This window comes from Syngnathoides biaculeatus, chromosome 7 (genome assembly GCF_019802595.1).
Source record: "Syngnathoides biaculeatus isolate LvHL_M chromosome 7, ASM1980259v1, whole genome shotgun sequence".
Classification (NCBI taxonomy): domain Eukaryota; kingdom Metazoa; phylum Chordata; class Actinopteri; order Syngnathiformes; family Syngnathidae; genus Syngnathoides; species Syngnathoides biaculeatus.
In genome coordinates this window covers 15,826,620-15,843,404 of record NC_084646.1, presented here as the reverse complement: position 1 = coordinate 15,843,404, position 16,785 = coordinate 15,826,620, and the positions used below count along the sequence as shown (strand labels likewise).

General features: G+C 39.2%; 1 protein-coding gene across 6 annotated transcripts in view; it reads right to left on the bottom strand.

Annotated features, from left to right (window-relative positions):
• The window catches only part of tprb (translocated promoter region b, nuclear basket protein), a 27,052-nt gene extending 10,267 nt beyond the window's left edge, over positions 1 to 16,785 (bottom strand). For 4 of the 6 annotated variants that reach the window (XM_061825083.1, XM_061825084.1, XM_061825085.1 and 1 more), the window contains exons 1-33: positions 16,596 to 16,785; positions 16,166 to 16,270; positions 16,009 to 16,082; positions 15,785 to 15,881; positions 15,518 to 15,621; positions 15,199 to 15,363; positions 15,025 to 15,117; positions 14,854 to 14,934; positions 14,673 to 14,760; positions 14,279 to 14,419; positions 13,969 to 14,072; positions 12,637 to 12,834; positions 12,067 to 12,174; positions 11,737 to 11,963; positions 9,564 to 9,727; positions 9,273 to 9,415; positions 8,977 to 9,125; positions 7,853 to 8,015; positions 7,648 to 7,782; positions 7,425 to 7,565; positions 7,065 to 7,233; positions 6,632 to 6,798; positions 6,347 to 6,499; positions 6,131 to 6,247; positions 3,707 to 3,910; positions 3,410 to 3,597; positions 2,902 to 3,049; positions 2,381 to 2,518; positions 2,098 to 2,229; positions 929 to 1,059; positions 585 to 795; positions 368 to 511; positions 29 to 218 (exon numbers count right to left, since the gene is read on the bottom strand). In XM_061825083.1, the coding sequence (XP_061681067.1) occupies positions 29 to 218; positions 368 to 511; positions 585 to 795; positions 929 to 1,059; positions 2,098 to 2,229; positions 2,381 to 2,518; positions 2,902 to 3,049; positions 3,410 to 3,597; positions 3,707 to 3,910; positions 6,131 to 6,247; positions 6,347 to 6,499; positions 6,632 to 6,798; positions 7,065 to 7,233; positions 7,425 to 7,565; positions 7,648 to 7,782; positions 7,853 to 8,015; positions 8,977 to 9,125; positions 9,273 to 9,415; positions 9,564 to 9,727; positions 11,737 to 11,963; positions 12,067 to 12,174; positions 12,637 to 12,834; positions 13,969 to 14,072; positions 14,279 to 14,419; positions 14,673 to 14,760; positions 14,854 to 14,934; positions 15,025 to 15,117; positions 15,199 to 15,363; positions 15,518 to 15,621; positions 15,785 to 15,881; positions 16,009 to 16,082; positions 16,166 to 16,270; positions 16,596 to 16,746 (4,723 nt within the window). In that variant the 5' untranslated portion in view covers positions 16,747 to 16,785. The remainder of the gene's footprint in view (positions 1 to 28; positions 219 to 367; positions 512 to 584; positions 796 to 928; positions 1,060 to 2,097; positions 2,230 to 2,380; positions 2,519 to 2,901; positions 3,050 to 3,409; positions 3,598 to 3,706; positions 3,911 to 6,130; positions 6,248 to 6,346; positions 6,500 to 6,631; positions 6,799 to 7,064; positions 7,234 to 7,424; positions 7,566 to 7,647; positions 7,783 to 7,852; positions 8,016 to 8,976; positions 9,126 to 9,272; positions 9,416 to 9,563; positions 9,728 to 11,736; positions 11,964 to 12,066; positions 12,175 to 12,636; positions 12,835 to 13,968; positions 14,073 to 14,278; positions 14,420 to 14,672; positions 14,761 to 14,853; positions 14,935 to 15,024; positions 15,118 to 15,198; positions 15,364 to 15,517; positions 15,622 to 15,784; positions 15,882 to 16,008; positions 16,083 to 16,165; positions 16,271 to 16,595) is intronic. The other 2 variants (XM_061825086.1, XM_061825088.1) reach the window with 1 other exon arrangement.

Sequence of the window (16,785 nt, the reverse complement as noted above, 5' to 3'; positions counted from 1 at the left end):
TAGTGTAATGAAGGGAACGCTCTCTCACTTGTGAGCTGGCTGATCCTTTGCTTAGCAAAAACAATTGCCTTCCTGGTCTTCTCCACCTTGTCTGCCATCTGCCGTTTCAGTGCATCTTCCTTCTCCTGCAGCTCCTGTCTCACCCTGCCTAGCTCAGTCTGCAGCCTGGATGACTGTTCCTGAGCATTGTGAACTTCAATTTCACGCTCTGTCACCACCTTTTAAAAGGGGAAAATGACGGCATAAAGAGGGGCAAACATGTTTCCAGTACAATAGTGTGTAATTTTTTTGACTAACTAGAAATGTACAGCTGTAGACTTCACTAATTACCACAACAGAGGAAATAAAATATTTGATGTTGGCTCACCTTGTTGATGCTCTCCAGTTGTCCCTCCAGGTCTTTAACCCTTATTTCAGCCTGACTGAGAGAGTCTCTAAGTCCCTGCAGTTCCTGAACTGAGGCTTGACGAGCTTCTTCTTCTTTGGATGGCCCTGCGGCCTCAGCTATTACCTTGAAGAAGTACACGACAAGGTTTAACTGGGGTAGGAACTGTAAGACAGTCGAAAGTGTTTGGTGTATTTACCTTGTCGTATTCTACTTTGAGATCATCGTACTGAGTCTTGTAGCGACGTCCAAGCTTTTTGACCTGGGTAATTGTCTTTACCTTCTCCTGGATTTCCAGACTCTTTGCAACGATTTCTTCTTTGAGCGAATTTCGCTCCTCGTTTGTCTTACTTAAATTATCCAGCAAGGTTTGTATTTGGCTTTGCTGGGATGCTGAGAGATTGCTGGTTCTAAAGACAGATGTTAACAGAACAGAATAACTTATTATGCAAGAACATAGTTACCTAATCATTCGAATGGAGTTACGACTGCTGGAAGTTTATGTACTACTCACACCAAAAAATTATAGTTATAATTTCTTACTTGGTAACCTCTGCTTTGATCTTGTTGTTCTCATCAATGAGCTGCTGGATACGTTTCAGATGTAATTCCTTCTCTGAATGAAGACGCTTGTACTCTTCTGGATCGGAATCTTTCTGTTGACTCACCAAATGCTAAAATGTTTTTTTTTTAATTAAAAAAAATTAGTAAAGGAGGGGTACGGTTGGTACAAAAAGTATTCCAACTGTTTTGATTTAAAAAAAAATTGCAGCCATTGGCTAAAATAATTTAAATCTGTTTTCCCCTCATTAATGTACTCACATAGTGACAGGAAAAAAAAAAAAAGAATTGTTGAAATTTTTTCAGATTCTATTCAAAAACTGAAATATTGCACAGCCACTAGCATTCAGACTCCTTGTTCAGTATTTAGTAGAACAACCCTTTTGAACAAAATACAACCATAAGGGTTTTCGGAAATGATGCGACAAGTTTTTCCACACCTTGATTGGGGATCCTCTGCGACTCCGTTATTTTATCTATGTGCTTAGGGTCATTGTTTTGTTGAAAGGGGAACCTTTTGCCCAGTCTGAGGTATCTTAATAGTTCTGACATAGTTCTTTTTTTCTTTTTCATAAATCTGCAAAAATGTCAATTTATTTTTTTCCCTGTCAATATGTCATGCTCTGTGTACATTCATGGCAGAAAAAAATGAACGTAAGTGATTCTAGTAAATGGCTGCAATATAACACAGTGAAGCATTTAAGGGGGTCTCAATACTTTCTGTACCCACTGTTACTTATTACTGGAACCTGATGCATTTTCATTCTTCAAGTAAGCTATATTCCGACTAGTGGTTCATAAAGAAATCACAATTTGTACTTTGCCTTGTCCTCACATACAGTGCAGTTTACATACACATATATGCGATATGACTTGGGATCCAACAACAATAGAATGGAGTTCTCCATGCACATGGGGCAGAACGTATGTGCTGCAGGACCCGTTGCTCAGAAGCCGCCTCATAGAGGCCAAAAATAGTACTGGGCTACCAAAAGAAAAGGCTTCACTGCGGAAGCTTTTGGAACAATGCCAAATTGTTTTAGCACTGTCTTCGTGTATATTACAGCACATACTGTTAGACAGGAGCCCCCTGGCCTCATTTTGTGCTTGGCACCATTGAGGGGAGCACAGTTGGACAAACTATCACTAACTTGTGTTCGAGCCTTCCAGCGCTTGATCTCATCGTCGAGTATTTTCTTCTCCATTTGTAGCATGCCACTCTTCTCAGTCAGCTCAGTGTTTGCCTGTTTCAGTGGCAAAACATCTGACTCCAACTTTTGCACCTAAAAAAATAAACCAGGTGATTAACCTGAATGAATTTTGAGATTGTAGGCGTTACTTGCTAAGAGAGCTTGTGATGTCTGTGTATCTGGTCAATTTTGACAGAAATGTACATTAATATTTTCAATCATATCTCATGCACACAAACCTTACCTTAGCTTGGGTTTGTTGCAGTTCTTTCTCCAATGTTTCCTTCTCCTCTCGCAGCATCTTGTTTGTTTCCATCAAGATGCTCATTGTTTCTGTCTTCTTCATCAGGTCATCATGCTGGGCTAAGGTCTTTGCGGTCACCTGACACGCAAGAACATTTGAGATTTTGGTCAGAAACTATTGTTTAATCACTGACAGCCTTCTCAGTTAAGATGGATAATTCACTTCTAAAGCCATCAATGGCAGTCAATACGTTAAGTATACTGGCACATCTGTTTTTCATTGATTAAGTTTAGCCAGTCAATGTGCACGTCAAATTTCTTCAACAATATCAGCCACAGGTTTGGACATACACATTCAATGATAAGAATAAAATGTGTCGAAACTCTTGAAGTGCAGTATATTTTGGGAAACAAGACGTCAAAGGACCGAAAAAGACAGTATCCTTCCACCTTTTCTGTATCTTACGTTATTGCCAATAAGCATTACCATTCAGTGTTGGTTCCTTTAGCATACAAACGTACGTGCATTTTCTCCTGTGCAGCACTTAAGCTGCCCTGAACTTGCTTTAGCTCTTGTTCCAGGTGTTCAACCCTGAGACGATAACGCAAACTCTCCCCTTGAGCAAACTCAAAACGAGACTCTGCAATCTCCTTTTCACGACGCACAAACCTGTTGACACATAATGGCAAAAGGTTGGTCATTATATAGAAACTTTGCAGTTTCAGATTTTATAATATTCAAATAAGCTTGTCATGTTATCCAAGTCAAACAAGGATTATGGTGAATGTGGTTTTGGAATAAATTTTCAATAGGTTTATTTAGTAATTGATTATGTTTAATTTGTCAGTGTGAGTAATTTTTGTTTAAGGATACTTCAACAGTTAAACCAGCATTATTTCAGTTACTCGACTGTCACTTTTAACTTTTAACCTAATGACAATTAACAAGGAGAGTATGTAAGGTTTGTGACACAAATTGAATGTTATTTCATAGTGAAAATCAAATTTTACTGTTGTAAATGTCTGCTACCTTAGAATCTCGAGGACTTGTTCTTGAGATTTGCCTTCTTGCATAAAAGAGAAGTTTAGTGGACTCTCACTTGCAGCACGCTGCAAATTATCAGCCATTTTGCTACTCATTGCCTGAATCTGTTCATGCAAGAGAACGTTCTGTTTTTGCATCTCTTCATAGCGGCTTTCTATTTTGGACATCTCCTCCTGTAAGATTAGAATGAAATGAAATACAGTAGGTCTGGAGAGTTTACATATTAGATAGGACACATAATCCAGTGAGGCGTTTTCTGAAATTATTCGATTTAAAACCCACCTTGAGGATCTTTTCCTGCTCCCCCCAGGATATTCTGGCCTCCATCAACTCAGCACTGGCCCTTTGGGCTCTCTCCTCTAGTTGCTGTCTGAGCTCAGCTGCTTGCTGGGCCTGAGCCTTAGCATCCTGCATTGCCTTCACATCTGCTGCATGCAGCATCATCTCCTGCTCATATTTGTCTTGTGCTTCAGCTGCCAGTTTAGCCTTAGAAATTTGATACAAAACACCATCAGTTTACGGTGCCATGGAAAAGCATTGGCACCCTTCTCAAATTCTTATATTTCTGTATTTAAATTTAATGTTTAAGATCCAAAAAAATGTAAATGGACAAACATAAGTGAACATAAAAAACTGTTTTTAAATGGTGATTTCAGTTAAGGGAAACTATTCAGTTACCTGGACAGGAATGGAAAAAATAATTAACCCCATCCTCCTTTGTTAAATAATTTATTGTGGCTAATTCTTGATTCATTTTTATTGATCAGACAAACCTGATTACCTCCAAACCTGGACTCTGATTGTGGAAAGGTTAACAAAAAAATCTGTCAATCACAGGGAAAGCAATTGCGTATGGAGAAAACATGGAACAGTGGTGAACCTTCCCAGGAGTGGTTGGCCTATATAGGTTACCATTAGAAAACAGCAATGACTCAAACAGTAGACTACAAAGGAACTCAGAACCACTTCTAAAGACTTGCAGGCGTCCCTGTCTCAGTTAAGGTCAGTGTTCGTGACAACAATAAGGAAGAGACTGGGGAAAAATGGCATTCATAGCAAAGTTCCAAAAGAAAACTACTCCTGACCAAAAATAACAAACAAACACAAAAAGATTCTATATACTTTCAGGAGGATGTTATATGGACTAATGAGATGAAAGTTGTGCGTCGTTACATTTAAGGTAAATGTAGCATTGTATTTCAGAAAAAGAACATCATATGATAATGGTAGTGGTCCTGGGCCGCTTAGCTCTTTCAGGACTTGGACAGCTTACTGTGATGGATGAAAGGAACCACGAATAGTTAGTAAATAAATACAAAAATTATTTTTTTCCAATGGCCTAGCCAAAGTCCAGACTTGAATCCACAGAGATGTGAAAGACTCATTGCCAATTATAGAAAGCGGTTGATTTCAGTCGTTGCAATTGAGGATGGCTCAACCAGTTATTATGTTTCACGGGCCATTACTTTTCCCACACTGAACCAGGTAATTTTAAATGTTTTTTTTTCCCTTAATAAATTAAATTCCAACTTAAAACTACATTTTAAGTTCACTTGGGTTATATTTGTCCGATATTTATATTTGCTTTATGAGTTTAAGCAAAGTGCAGAAACTATTCAAAAATAAGAATTTGAGAAGGGGGCCAATACTTTTCCACAGAATTGTAAATCCAGTTTGAAAAAGCAAACAAACCTAATATACTAAAGCTGAATGATGTACCATTATTATAAATATTAAGATATGAGCATTTAAGATAAGATCTCAAATTCAACTAAAATTTTCCCCACTCACAACAGCGCGGAGAGGTTATTTTCTATCTTTCTTATGAATGCAATGGTAAGGCCAGTGAATCATAAACCACATTTCATTCTTGCCAGGTTCAACAGATTAAGCCAGCCAATGACATATTTGAGGGTGGGAGCAATGGGCAGACAAGCACACAGGCGCATACTTCCTACACAGTGGGGAATTCATGTCGAGAACGGAAGGCATTGATGGAGTTCAACAGAACAAAGATTAAAACGTTATCCTCCATTATTTTTGGTGACTTTTTGGATTAAAAAGTTTCTAAACGAGAGCAAGGTGCCGTGTTGGCCGTGTTTGCTTCACAAAAATTGCGACAACAATATATTTTACAATGTGAAGCGCACAACAAGGTTTTTAGTACTGCACATGGGGGACATCCTATTTTGTGAGAGGTCCTGTCTGGACCCGCGTTTGACAAGTTTTGACTTTGACAAGTTTGACTGTGTTTTTCAAAAAAAATGATAAAATGTACACATACACACCCACACACACCTGGTTAATACAATTTGAATGTACTGTACTTATGATGTCCTTTGTAGACTGATATAATGTGCTTCTGCTTCAAGCACCATCTGGCGCATTATACTTATTCCCAAAGCAGAGCTGCAGTTTATTGTTGGATATCTATTCTTACTCTGTTAATGACTGACAGTCAGCTCCAAAATAAAATTGCACATTTCACATCCTTTTTTATTATATAGCTTTGTTTTCACTGAGCCCACAGCCCCACAATATTGATTGGGATATCTTGCATGAATATTGACATATGAAATTCTGTCCATATCGTTCATTCCTACACTACGCTAGGTTGAAGGAAATAAAGAGAAATACAAGGCTATAGGTAAACAGCTATCATTGACAGGATCATATTCATGACCTCTAACCATGTTGGCAGTCTACCTGTTCTTGGCTGTCTTGTAAAGCCTGCAACTGCTGGGCTTCAGCAGCTGATAGACGCTGCAGTGCCATCTGGTGTTCTTCCTGGGCACTTTTCAGATTCCTTTGGAGATCATCCATCTAATAAGGTGATGATGAAAAGATTTTTTTTTAAATTTTTATCTTTTTTAAAAGAGACCCACAAAAATATAGCAACAGTTGTGAAAGATCTTTGATTACCTGCTCATTCAGGGAGTTGATAGCCTTCATATTTTCTTCTTCCATATTACGTTTCTCTTTCTCAGCATCAAGAAGTTTCTCCTCAAGCCTGCGTTGCTGCTGCTCAGCCTCCTTCACGTGACTTTCAATAGAAGCACGGGCCTGCTCCGTTATCTGCACATAAGAATTACAACAAAAAACCTAAATGTTTTAAAAAGAAAAATAGCACATCATCAGAAAGGTTGCAACAATTGTTCAAATACAAGACATCTGCCCCTATATACAGTATATAGAAGTGTCCTTCACCTGTTTCTCTTTTTCCAGGGACTCCTCCAGACGCTGAGCCATGGCTCGGTACTGCTCCATGCTGTTAGTGGCTTCTTTGAGGCTCTCTGCCAGCTGCTCTGTCTGTGTTTCAGCCTGCAGCAAGCGACCCTGAAGATCCTCACGTTCTTGGTGTGAAACTTGCAAGCCTTTGAGAAACGACAAGTTAATAATGTTGTTTAAACTGCTCTTTTTTCACATGGGCAACAGTAACAAGCCACCAGATAGACTTAAATCTAGTAAACTAAATATTTGTTTCATAAACGGGAATGTTGGACATTGCGAAGTAACAATCTGCATAGATATAGTTGTAATAGCAACTGGAATGATAATGGTCACTTTGGTAAACAAGAACTATTTCTTAATGCAACTAATTCAGTGTAAAACAGTGTATGCACTTGTTTGTTGTTCCAACCTCTAGTTTTAGGCGTCGAGGGGGAGCACAGGATTTGACGTTGTTCACTGCTACCTTGCAGCAACCTGAGGGAGTCCAGTTCCATCTCAGCAGCATTCAACAGGTCTTTCGTCTTCTCATGTAAAGCCACTTGCATCTCAAGTTGTCGCTTTGATTCAAATACTTGGATCTGAGCAGAGGAAGGAGTGAATTACATGGATGTGCTTTTTCTGCCCTCAGTTCAATTATTTATAACTGTGCAGTCTGAAGGAAAAACATATCTATTCAAATATGTTTTAAACTCATTATATGAGCAGCCAGGCCCAATCAATGCAAAAAAGTGTTGTGGCTCAAAACAAGGAGCTCATTCTAATTTCCTACTTCTTGGTTTCTGCTCAGCAAATGCCGCTGTTCCACCTCATGCTCCAGCCTCTTCTGCAGTTGAGAGATCTCTCGCTCTTGCTTCTCTAACTGGGTGTTAAAACGCTGACGTGTGTCAGCATCTGAACGCTCAAGTGTTGCCTATAAAACAATAACTTATGATTGGGACCGATAGTTCTGTGGCCATGACAGTGAGGAAGAAATTCCAGATAGTTTAAATTACCTGAATAGCCTGAAGATTGGTCATCAAAAGGTTCTGACTCTGTTGCTGGCTTGAGATCATATCCTTCTCTTGAGTCAACCTGGACTCAACCAGTTTCAACATGTCTCTCTCTTTACGCAGACCCTCAGCAAGACCCTTAAAGTAAGACCAATTAATTTATTTCACAGATGGCCACAGCAGCAATTTATCTCGTGATTAAAAATACCTCTGCCATTGAAAGTTTTTCCAGTGCAGCTCGTAGATCCTCATTTAATGTGTTGATGGTCTGCTCATGCTTCTGTGTGGCAGAGGCCATCTTCTGCTCTCTCTCCCGGAGGGAAGCAATTTCCTTCCTGAAGCCTTCAACATTGTCCTGCAACATCTCATACCTGACAGTGATGAAAGAAAGATCTTTACTCTTTAAAATTATGAATGAAATGCCAAACTCAAGCTTTAATGTAACAAGGAAAATTATGACTATTTGGTTGATGCCAGAAATACACTATAGCCATTTTTCCACTGCAAGAACCTTTCCAGGAATTTCCCTAAAAAATGCCAGGGGAGTAAAGAATCCTCGAGGATTATTTAGTTTCTCCTGTTCCACGGGGTCTTCTAAAGACTACTAGGAACTTGTGAGGGGGTAGGACTGTGCTGATAAATGCTGAATGGTTGACACACTGATATCTGTCATTAGTTTAAGATTTTTGTTTAGTTTTTACATTGCACAGAGCAGCCATCACTCTATGTAGCCACATTATCTAAGGATATCGGCCTCCATTTGCTAATTGTTTGTACGTACAAATAGGCGCTTAAACACAAGTTTGAAGCACAAATCTGTGATTCATCAATATATTCATATTCAGCAAAAACATTTTTAGAACCTCCTTAGACTATGCTTATACACAATGAAGGATCAGCTTTTGAAAAAAGTCCAAACATCTTTTACCCAAGATGCAAAACATCTAAATACTCCAGTCATTGATACTAACAATGATAATAATTTAGGGAATTTGCTTATTAGTTGAATATTGTCATAAATAGCTGTGAAAAAGACCCTCCATCACCCTTACCCTCATTCTGTTCAAGTGCTTGTATTTATGCGTGTGCATGCGTGTCATCAGCTGTCTGTGTTAACCGTTGCAACGCAACTGGCGGCAATTTGATAGAATGAGGAATTTGACTGACTTGGACAGATGCAACAAATTACTCATTACTAAAATTATTTCCTAAGACGGAATTCTTTTGATATTAAAATGAAGAAGCATGTGACCAGATTCACATAACATTGTAGAGAGTATATGCTTATTGAAAAATACAGTAAATAGTCCCACTCTTCAAGATAGAACAAACCTCTTGGAGGCAAATTCCAACTGTGTTGCTGTCTTGGCGTTCTCTGAGCGAAGGTCTGAAAGCTGCTCCAGGAGTTTGTCATTCTGCTCAGCCAGTGCTTTGTCACTCTCCACTCGTTCTTTCTTATAGGAGGAAAACACTTCCTGCAACTGCATATGTAAGAATACACATCCTATTACATATAAAAAGGCTTTAGATTCAAATACACAACCTGGGAGTATTTTAAACAAGCGCTTCATTTCCAGCAGTGCGCGCAACCTAGTAAGCAAGTGACTAAAATGATAAAGTTAATACACCTGTCGCAAGGCTGCCTTGGCCTCCAATGCTTCAGCAGTGTCAGTTGCCATGGAGACAAGTGTGGTGGGTGTTCCGGCGGTGGGAGTGGCTGCAGGTGATCGACCAGGCGTGGACGTGACTGGGAGCTCCTCAGCTGATGTACCTTAAACAGAAAATTGAGCTAAATAGGGAGCCTAACATTGATCAGATTTGACATTGTTTTTGTTGAAGAATCTTATATTCAATGTAAAAATCTCATTTTCGCCATTAACAATTAACAGAATCCTCATGATTTCCAATGTGCGTGGTACCTTGCTGGGAGAAGCTCACTCCTGTTGCCTGGGCCAACAGCAAACGGTACATGTCCCTTTGCCTCATGATAGACTCTGACATCTTTATGTGCTTGTTGCGTTGCTCCCTCAGAGACTCCACCTCAGCCAGAGTGGTCTCCAAAGTCTGCTCGACTTCCACGCGGCTGTGATAGTTCACCCTGATTAGGTTAATTCTTCATTACAGATATAAGATCCATGTACACTACATTGTTTAAGTAAGATGATTCCATTTAGTTTTGCTCTCAGGTGGTACAATTCAGATATGTCTACACATATCGTGGCAGCATTGGGGAGGGGGGAAAATGGATGAAAGATATCTCAATGTAAGAATGAGGCCTCAAATGTGGAAAAAGAAAATCTGATAAAAATCAGTCAATGAAACGGAAGCATAAGCAGACAAGTCAAACATACCAAAGCATAGTCCATTAAATACAATGTCAATATTGATAAATACCGCCGGTGGCCGGTGGAATAAGGTTAACAAAGTATAAACCAATGGCAGGAACATCCAGATGTACTGACTAATATAGTAGTAATACTGTTATAATATACTATTAGGATTTAAGCAATCAGGATTTTTGGGGCTGATCACCAATCACCATGTTTAAAAACAACAACCGATAACTACATGGAGGAATGTGTCTATTTATATGACTTGTTCATTTATTGTAAGTACTTGTGTACTATATGCTGAAGGCAAACAAACAAAAGTTAATACATCAGTGACTTTTAGGGGGAATTCAAGGATTTGGCCACTGACAAGTTTTGGTCAAATCAACATTCCAACATCGCAGAAATAATGGCTGCTTACTTACTGTCAGTAAATTACTTTAACGAATACAGTACTGTTAATTACATGCTTACCCTAACTTTCTCATTGATCTAGCGATATGGACCGAATTTCAGAGATTACATCCGTTTAGCTTTTCTTCGCCCCAACGCCTTATTGCTTGAATGCGGCATTCGCATGTACATTCTTCAGGTGCCCAATCAAATTTGTTGTTAAAGCATTTAGATGACATTCCCCAAGACGTATTTCAGTTGTGCACAAACTGCAAATAACTTCCATGGTGTTTGTCCGAGACACAGCAAAATAGTCCCACACCGACTGTGTTTTTTTTTTTTGCACCGACAGGAGTGGAAAAAAACTTCACTGGCTCTCACATAGTAATAGAACCACACCACAAGACAAGTGACAAAGTTAAAGATAAACTAGGTTTTGAATTCATACTTGCAATGATGCAGACCAAAATGTGTCATGCGAAGCCGATTGAGGACATAATTGATCCGATCGGTGAATAATGACACAAAAGCCCGTCAGCATAAAATGATGATGCCAATAAAATCGGTTTAAAGTCTTCATACTACCATATTTATTGTTTACATCTGCGATATTGACGTCAAGTAATGTCTTGTACGGATTACATTTTTAACAGTTGCGGATGTGGGTTGTTTCAGCGATTCAGTACATATAAATATGAGTTAATTTTATGTGTTGCTCACTTCAAAAGAAAATCTAAGAAGTCAAAAATCGTATTAAAAATAATAAAAAAAATTGAATTAAGTTGAAATTGGAATGACCTGCAGTGTAAATTGTAACAAATGTGAGATGAGGACAGTGAACAAGATTATTGGGACTTCTTCCATTTAGGAATTGGCACAGAAGCGTTGCAAATAGCAAGCCATTACCCCTCACATCCTCTTCGCCTCTGAAAATAGGTTCCCCATCATTTGCTGCAGAACTGCCAGAGTTCCAAAATAGTCATCAGACTGCTAAAAAATGTTACAGCTTTTGTCTCTTATTAAACTGCAACACTGTTGCATTTTCTACATTATGCTGTAGATGACTCCAGTTCTCAAAAGATGAGAACTGATGATATATGTATTTTAAAATAATTGCGGGCTAAGTAAATTGGATACACACGTGCATTTTCTAAAGATAATTTCAAATGTATATTCTAAACGCCGTAGCTGAGCCAAATGCAAGGAAATTATTTTCGGTATACAGTTGTGCATACCTGAATGACAGTCTGTTGGAGTCTAAATCCAGCCAGAGAAACATCAACAGCATTTCTACAAAATCACTCGTGATGACTTATCATACAATGGAGCTTCCGCTTTATATGACAGAGGATAAATGACAATAACATACTTGTACCCAGAGGATTCTAACTCTTCTTTCTCTTGGGCATCACTGAGATCCCTGAGGGCCACCAGAAGACGCTGATTTTGCTTCTGTAGCTCTTCCACACTCCGGAAGGTCACCAAGTGTTGGGTGATCACTTCTGAGGTACTGGTAACATCCCCCAAACTCGAGTCCTCATCAAGAAACACATGATTTCCCCGGGATTCTTCAAGCTCAATAAGGAGCACACGCACCTAACACAAGGGTAATATATTGAAAATCGAAAAAAATCTCAATTCAGTTTTTCCTGATTATAATACATACCCACACCAACATTTTTTTGTCAGAAGAACCTACCTGCTGAGCCATGTCTGCAAGCTGCAGTTCAAATCTTTTATTGTCTCTTTCTAAAATAGAGGAACGCTTATTGGCTTCATCAGCCTCATTCTGCAGACGATGCACCTCCTGAAACACACAATCATGCAGACATCAGAAGCTGTTGACATTAAAAGACAAGGGTAAAATGTTGTTCACCGTAACTAAAAAATGTATGATGAAATCGTCCAAACAATTCCCCACATACAATATACAGGCAAAATGAATTTCCAATGACAGAAAGGAATGAATAAACATGAGGACTAATACAGTTCAAAGTTCAAATTTTCTTACACATCACAGCTATGGTACATTTAATTTTAAACAAGAGAAAACAAGGAAAATGTCTAAGTAGACCTTACTTGCCTGTCAGAGCTGATATAAAATTGGCAAGCCTATATAAGGGTAACTTACAATCGAGTGACAGTGTAAAAATTATGTTAATATTTTGGCTCGCGGTAAATCAGATAATGTCCTCTTTCTTAGATTAAGAGAATTATTTCATGACATATTTCATTGTGGAAAACCTGGAACATACATGTGGTTACTTACCTTTACAGCGTGCTCCAGCTTGGTTGAAAGACTCGCCACGGATTTCTGCATGCGCTCATGCTCATCCCTCTGCCGTTTAAGAATGGGACCCTTTGCCTCCACTTCTTGTACTATGTCATCGAGATATTTGTTGACACGCTTGTTCTCCAATCGCTCAAACTGCAGCTGCTCCTGGCCTTCTAAATAGGCAGTATACAACTACAAAAAATGTAAAAAAAATACCAGAAACAAAACACAGTCAGAAAGACAAATCAAAATATTCCACAGTGAGCAGAAACATTTCAAGTGTATCAAATGTTAACTTTTTTTTTTTTAAACTTGTCCTGTTCACCTTCATGACCTTGTTGAATGTTGGCTCTGAATGCCTTTGTGCTGGAAAAGTCTCACTGTACAACAGGGGAATTTGAGGTACTCCCTCTGGTTAATTTGAATCTTATGTTAATTTATCAGATGTTTATTGAGAATGCAGTCGAGCAGAAAATGGTTCAAGGTACAAAAGGGTCAAGGGGACTAGGGGTGAGAACTATTGGCAGACATTCTAGATATTTAGAGACAAGTAAACTATACATCAGTTATTTGTAGATGGTGGAGTGGGGGAGTGTGGGGGCTGGAGCGGTTACATTTGGTGAAGACATGCACTCAGCAAGCCTGTCGAGTAGGCGACCTAGCCGGAGGGACACCATTGACCACCCAGGACCAAGGGACGGCCCAAACGAAACGCCCTGACCAGTCCCAAAAGGAGGGGCAGGGTACCGCAGGATTGTCCCCCATGCAAAAAGCCCACCTTACAAGTCCCACTGCTGCCACTGCCCCTATCACCCCCAAAGAGCATTGGGCTCCAGGGAATCAACATATCCCACCAAAACAAGACAGATTTAAGCATCTGTCATGAGTAGGGTTGGGCATTGAATAAGAAGTGACAAAAACCAACGGAGAAGATGGTGGACTAAGGTGCCCAATGGCAACGAACTAAAGCACACGCCAACCCTGTCAAAAAGCATGAGCAGCTGGCCCAGCGCAACACCCGGAACAATGCCATACTGCACGAAGGAGGCCCTTAAGATGCACACCGCACGGTGGTCCTGAGCACAAGGGCCTAGTGCATGTAACCCCAGCGAAGCCAATCCCCAGCCAACTGGGTGAGCAAAACATATCCATGCCAACATCAAACTGAAATACTGAATGAACTCCAGAAATAAAATAAGATTTAGGATTATGTCGTTTCTTAGATGCCTGAAATTGAATTCTACAGCCAAATACCAGCACCAAAATCATGTGAGCTCCATGAGAGCTACAATACAAATCTGACAGTTGAAATTTCATTTCACGCACCTCGGTCAGTTTCATTTCTGGCTTAATCTTTGCCACTGCAGTTGCTGTAGGAGAAACTGTCATCATTTGAGTCTCATTGAGCACAGATGTTGTGCCAACTGTACCTGGACACACAAAACAGGCAAAAGACAGAAATGCATGCAGAAAAAAAATCAGAAAAGAAAAAGAAACTTCAAGAAAGATTTGTTTTTGTTGGGTCACCAATGGTACGTGAAATGTAGGCTGGTTAACTGTCGATAAATAAACACCAACAACAATTTACAATGACAAAATGCATCTAAGGGCCTTAAAACAATAGAACCAAAATTACCTCTTAGTTTAAAGTTGGACAGTAGCTCATTGGCATTGTCCAGTTCCTTTTCCAGTCCTTCGATCCTCTGCTTTAGCTCACCAACAGTTTTGTCCGAAGCAGCACTAGCTACTTGCAAATTGTCCTCAAGAGCTTTGTTGACTTGAGCAAAAGGAGAAAACAGAGTACCACATTGGAGTATTAACAAGGCAAATATTAACGAACAAAAACAGAGATACAAAATGAATACGTATATCATTATTAGTTCTTCATAGTTGGATTTTTGAACATATGACATCACAAAATCCTATTTCTATTATGTGGTTGCAGTCAAAAAACAATTTTATGATATTTTTACATGTCCTATTAAGTATAGAAATAGTCTTCCTTCTTGGACAAATGTGTTTCATCATACCTTCCCCTGCCTCTTGCAGCAGTTTCTGCAGCTCCTCGACAGCTCGACTCAGCTCTTCACTTTTGGCCTCAGAATCAGCTGCTGCTCCCTTCATTAACAATAACACATTACAATCTACTTAAGCTTCCATTTGAACCAAATGTTGATGTGTTTGTGTAACACACCATTTCACATAACATACCTTGTATAAATTGGAGAGCTTAATGTTGGCATTGAGCTCATTTCTGAACTTCTCCTCTGTAGTGGTCTGTTGCTCCTTAATCTGAAGTTAATCCATTACAATAATTAAACTTTCCATCTCCAAATAACACAAGGACAGTGAAAATGTCAAGTATCCATAGGCCGCACATACTTCTTTCAGTTTATGGATGAGGTCCTCATTCTGTTTTTGGTGGTTTTCATTTAATGTTTTCAAACTGGCCACTTGTTCTTGGACTCTGTTTAACTACAAAATACACACCACAAACTCATTCAATCCACGGATATAATATCACCATTAATAAAGCAACAAAGGAAAGAAACATACCTCATCTTTTTTATTCTCCAGGCTGCATTTCAGTTCCAGGATTTCATTACCTTTCTGTCGTGACAGGCTCAAAAGTTCTTCACTTTTGGCCTTCAACTCCGCACTCAGCCAGGAGTTTTGTCCATGCAGCAGCTCTTTTTCTTGTTCCATACGCTTCTCCTTGTACTGGAACAGTGAACAATTACGAGTCATATTAGTTTGTTGCATAACACCAAATTACATACTTTCACACAATAATAGCATATCATGCAGTATGTAAAATCTATTTTGTGATTGAATATTAATACAATAACTATTAATCAAATTCATTACAACTCACTTTGAGGTCGACTTCCGCTGCTTCAAGTTCATCTAACCTCAGCTGCTGAGACATTTTAGTGGCACTAACCTCCACCAACTTATCGTTCAGTTGCCTTAAGTCATCTAATGGGACAACAAAAATAAATACTTTGGTGTTAGTTGGGGATTTTATTCCCAAGAAAAACAAAAGAGTAATTTTACTTGAAGTGCACGTTGAACAGGTACCAACTCAACTGTGAGGAAAAGCGGAATTAAAAAACCAAAAAAAAAGATTAATAGCCAGTACCATTTAAATGCTCCAGTTCCAAGCTTCTCCTCTCAAGTGTCCGCACAAGATCAAGCTTTTGTGTTTCCAGTTCTTCCTTGGCTTTTGAAAGCACAGTCTAAAAGTAAGTCAACAAATATGGTTGAATAAACTTTTTGTGGTATATTGGCAGAGTTACTGTTATCTTAAGAGAGAAAGAAAAAAACAGATCTATGTAAACAAACAAACAAACTAAATTACATTACCTGTTCTGACAAAGACTTCTCTTGAGCACTTTCATATTGCTGGTTCGTCTCGCGAACACGTTTGAACTCATCCGCTAAAATAAGGGAAAACCACATACATAGTAAGTTAGCATCAAAATCAAGAGATATGGTAAGTTTAGGTCGCAAAGTTAGTTACCGATTTCCTCCAACTCCTCTTTAAGTTTGCTGTTCTCTTGTGTCTGTCTCAGGAAGTCTTCCCGAGACTGAGCTAGCTGTTTCACCTTGTCAAAGAAATGTTGCTCTGGGAGACACGAAGGAATCACAAGCACAATGTCATGTTGTTTACAGTAGTACCGGTATTCGGTTCGCTACATCCTTATCATTGCTAATTGCATCCTACTGAAAACAGCATGCAATATGGCGAGTGAAGATTAATTGCTACAACAGTTGCTAAATACAATGCACTCTAGACAACCATAAGCACTATTTTGAAGTGACAACAAATCACTAAATTGTCTAATTGTAAATACATCTGTATTTACCATGGTGTGCATGGTAAACGAAGCCCACTTACTAGCTTTTTTTTTTAGCACTACTAGCTAGCGAAATAATGGCGCATATCTTACCACTGTCAACCCTAAATTGTTCTTGCTGGGCCTTGAGAGTGTCAATTTCAGAAAGTTGGTCGGACAGAACCTTTTCGAGTTTGTTAAGTGTCTCTTTTGATAACTTCGACAGCTCAGAACTATCCAAATCCTGCAGCAAGAGTGCCGCCATTTTCCCTGAAGGCTAACATGCGCAGGCGCAGGGCTACCA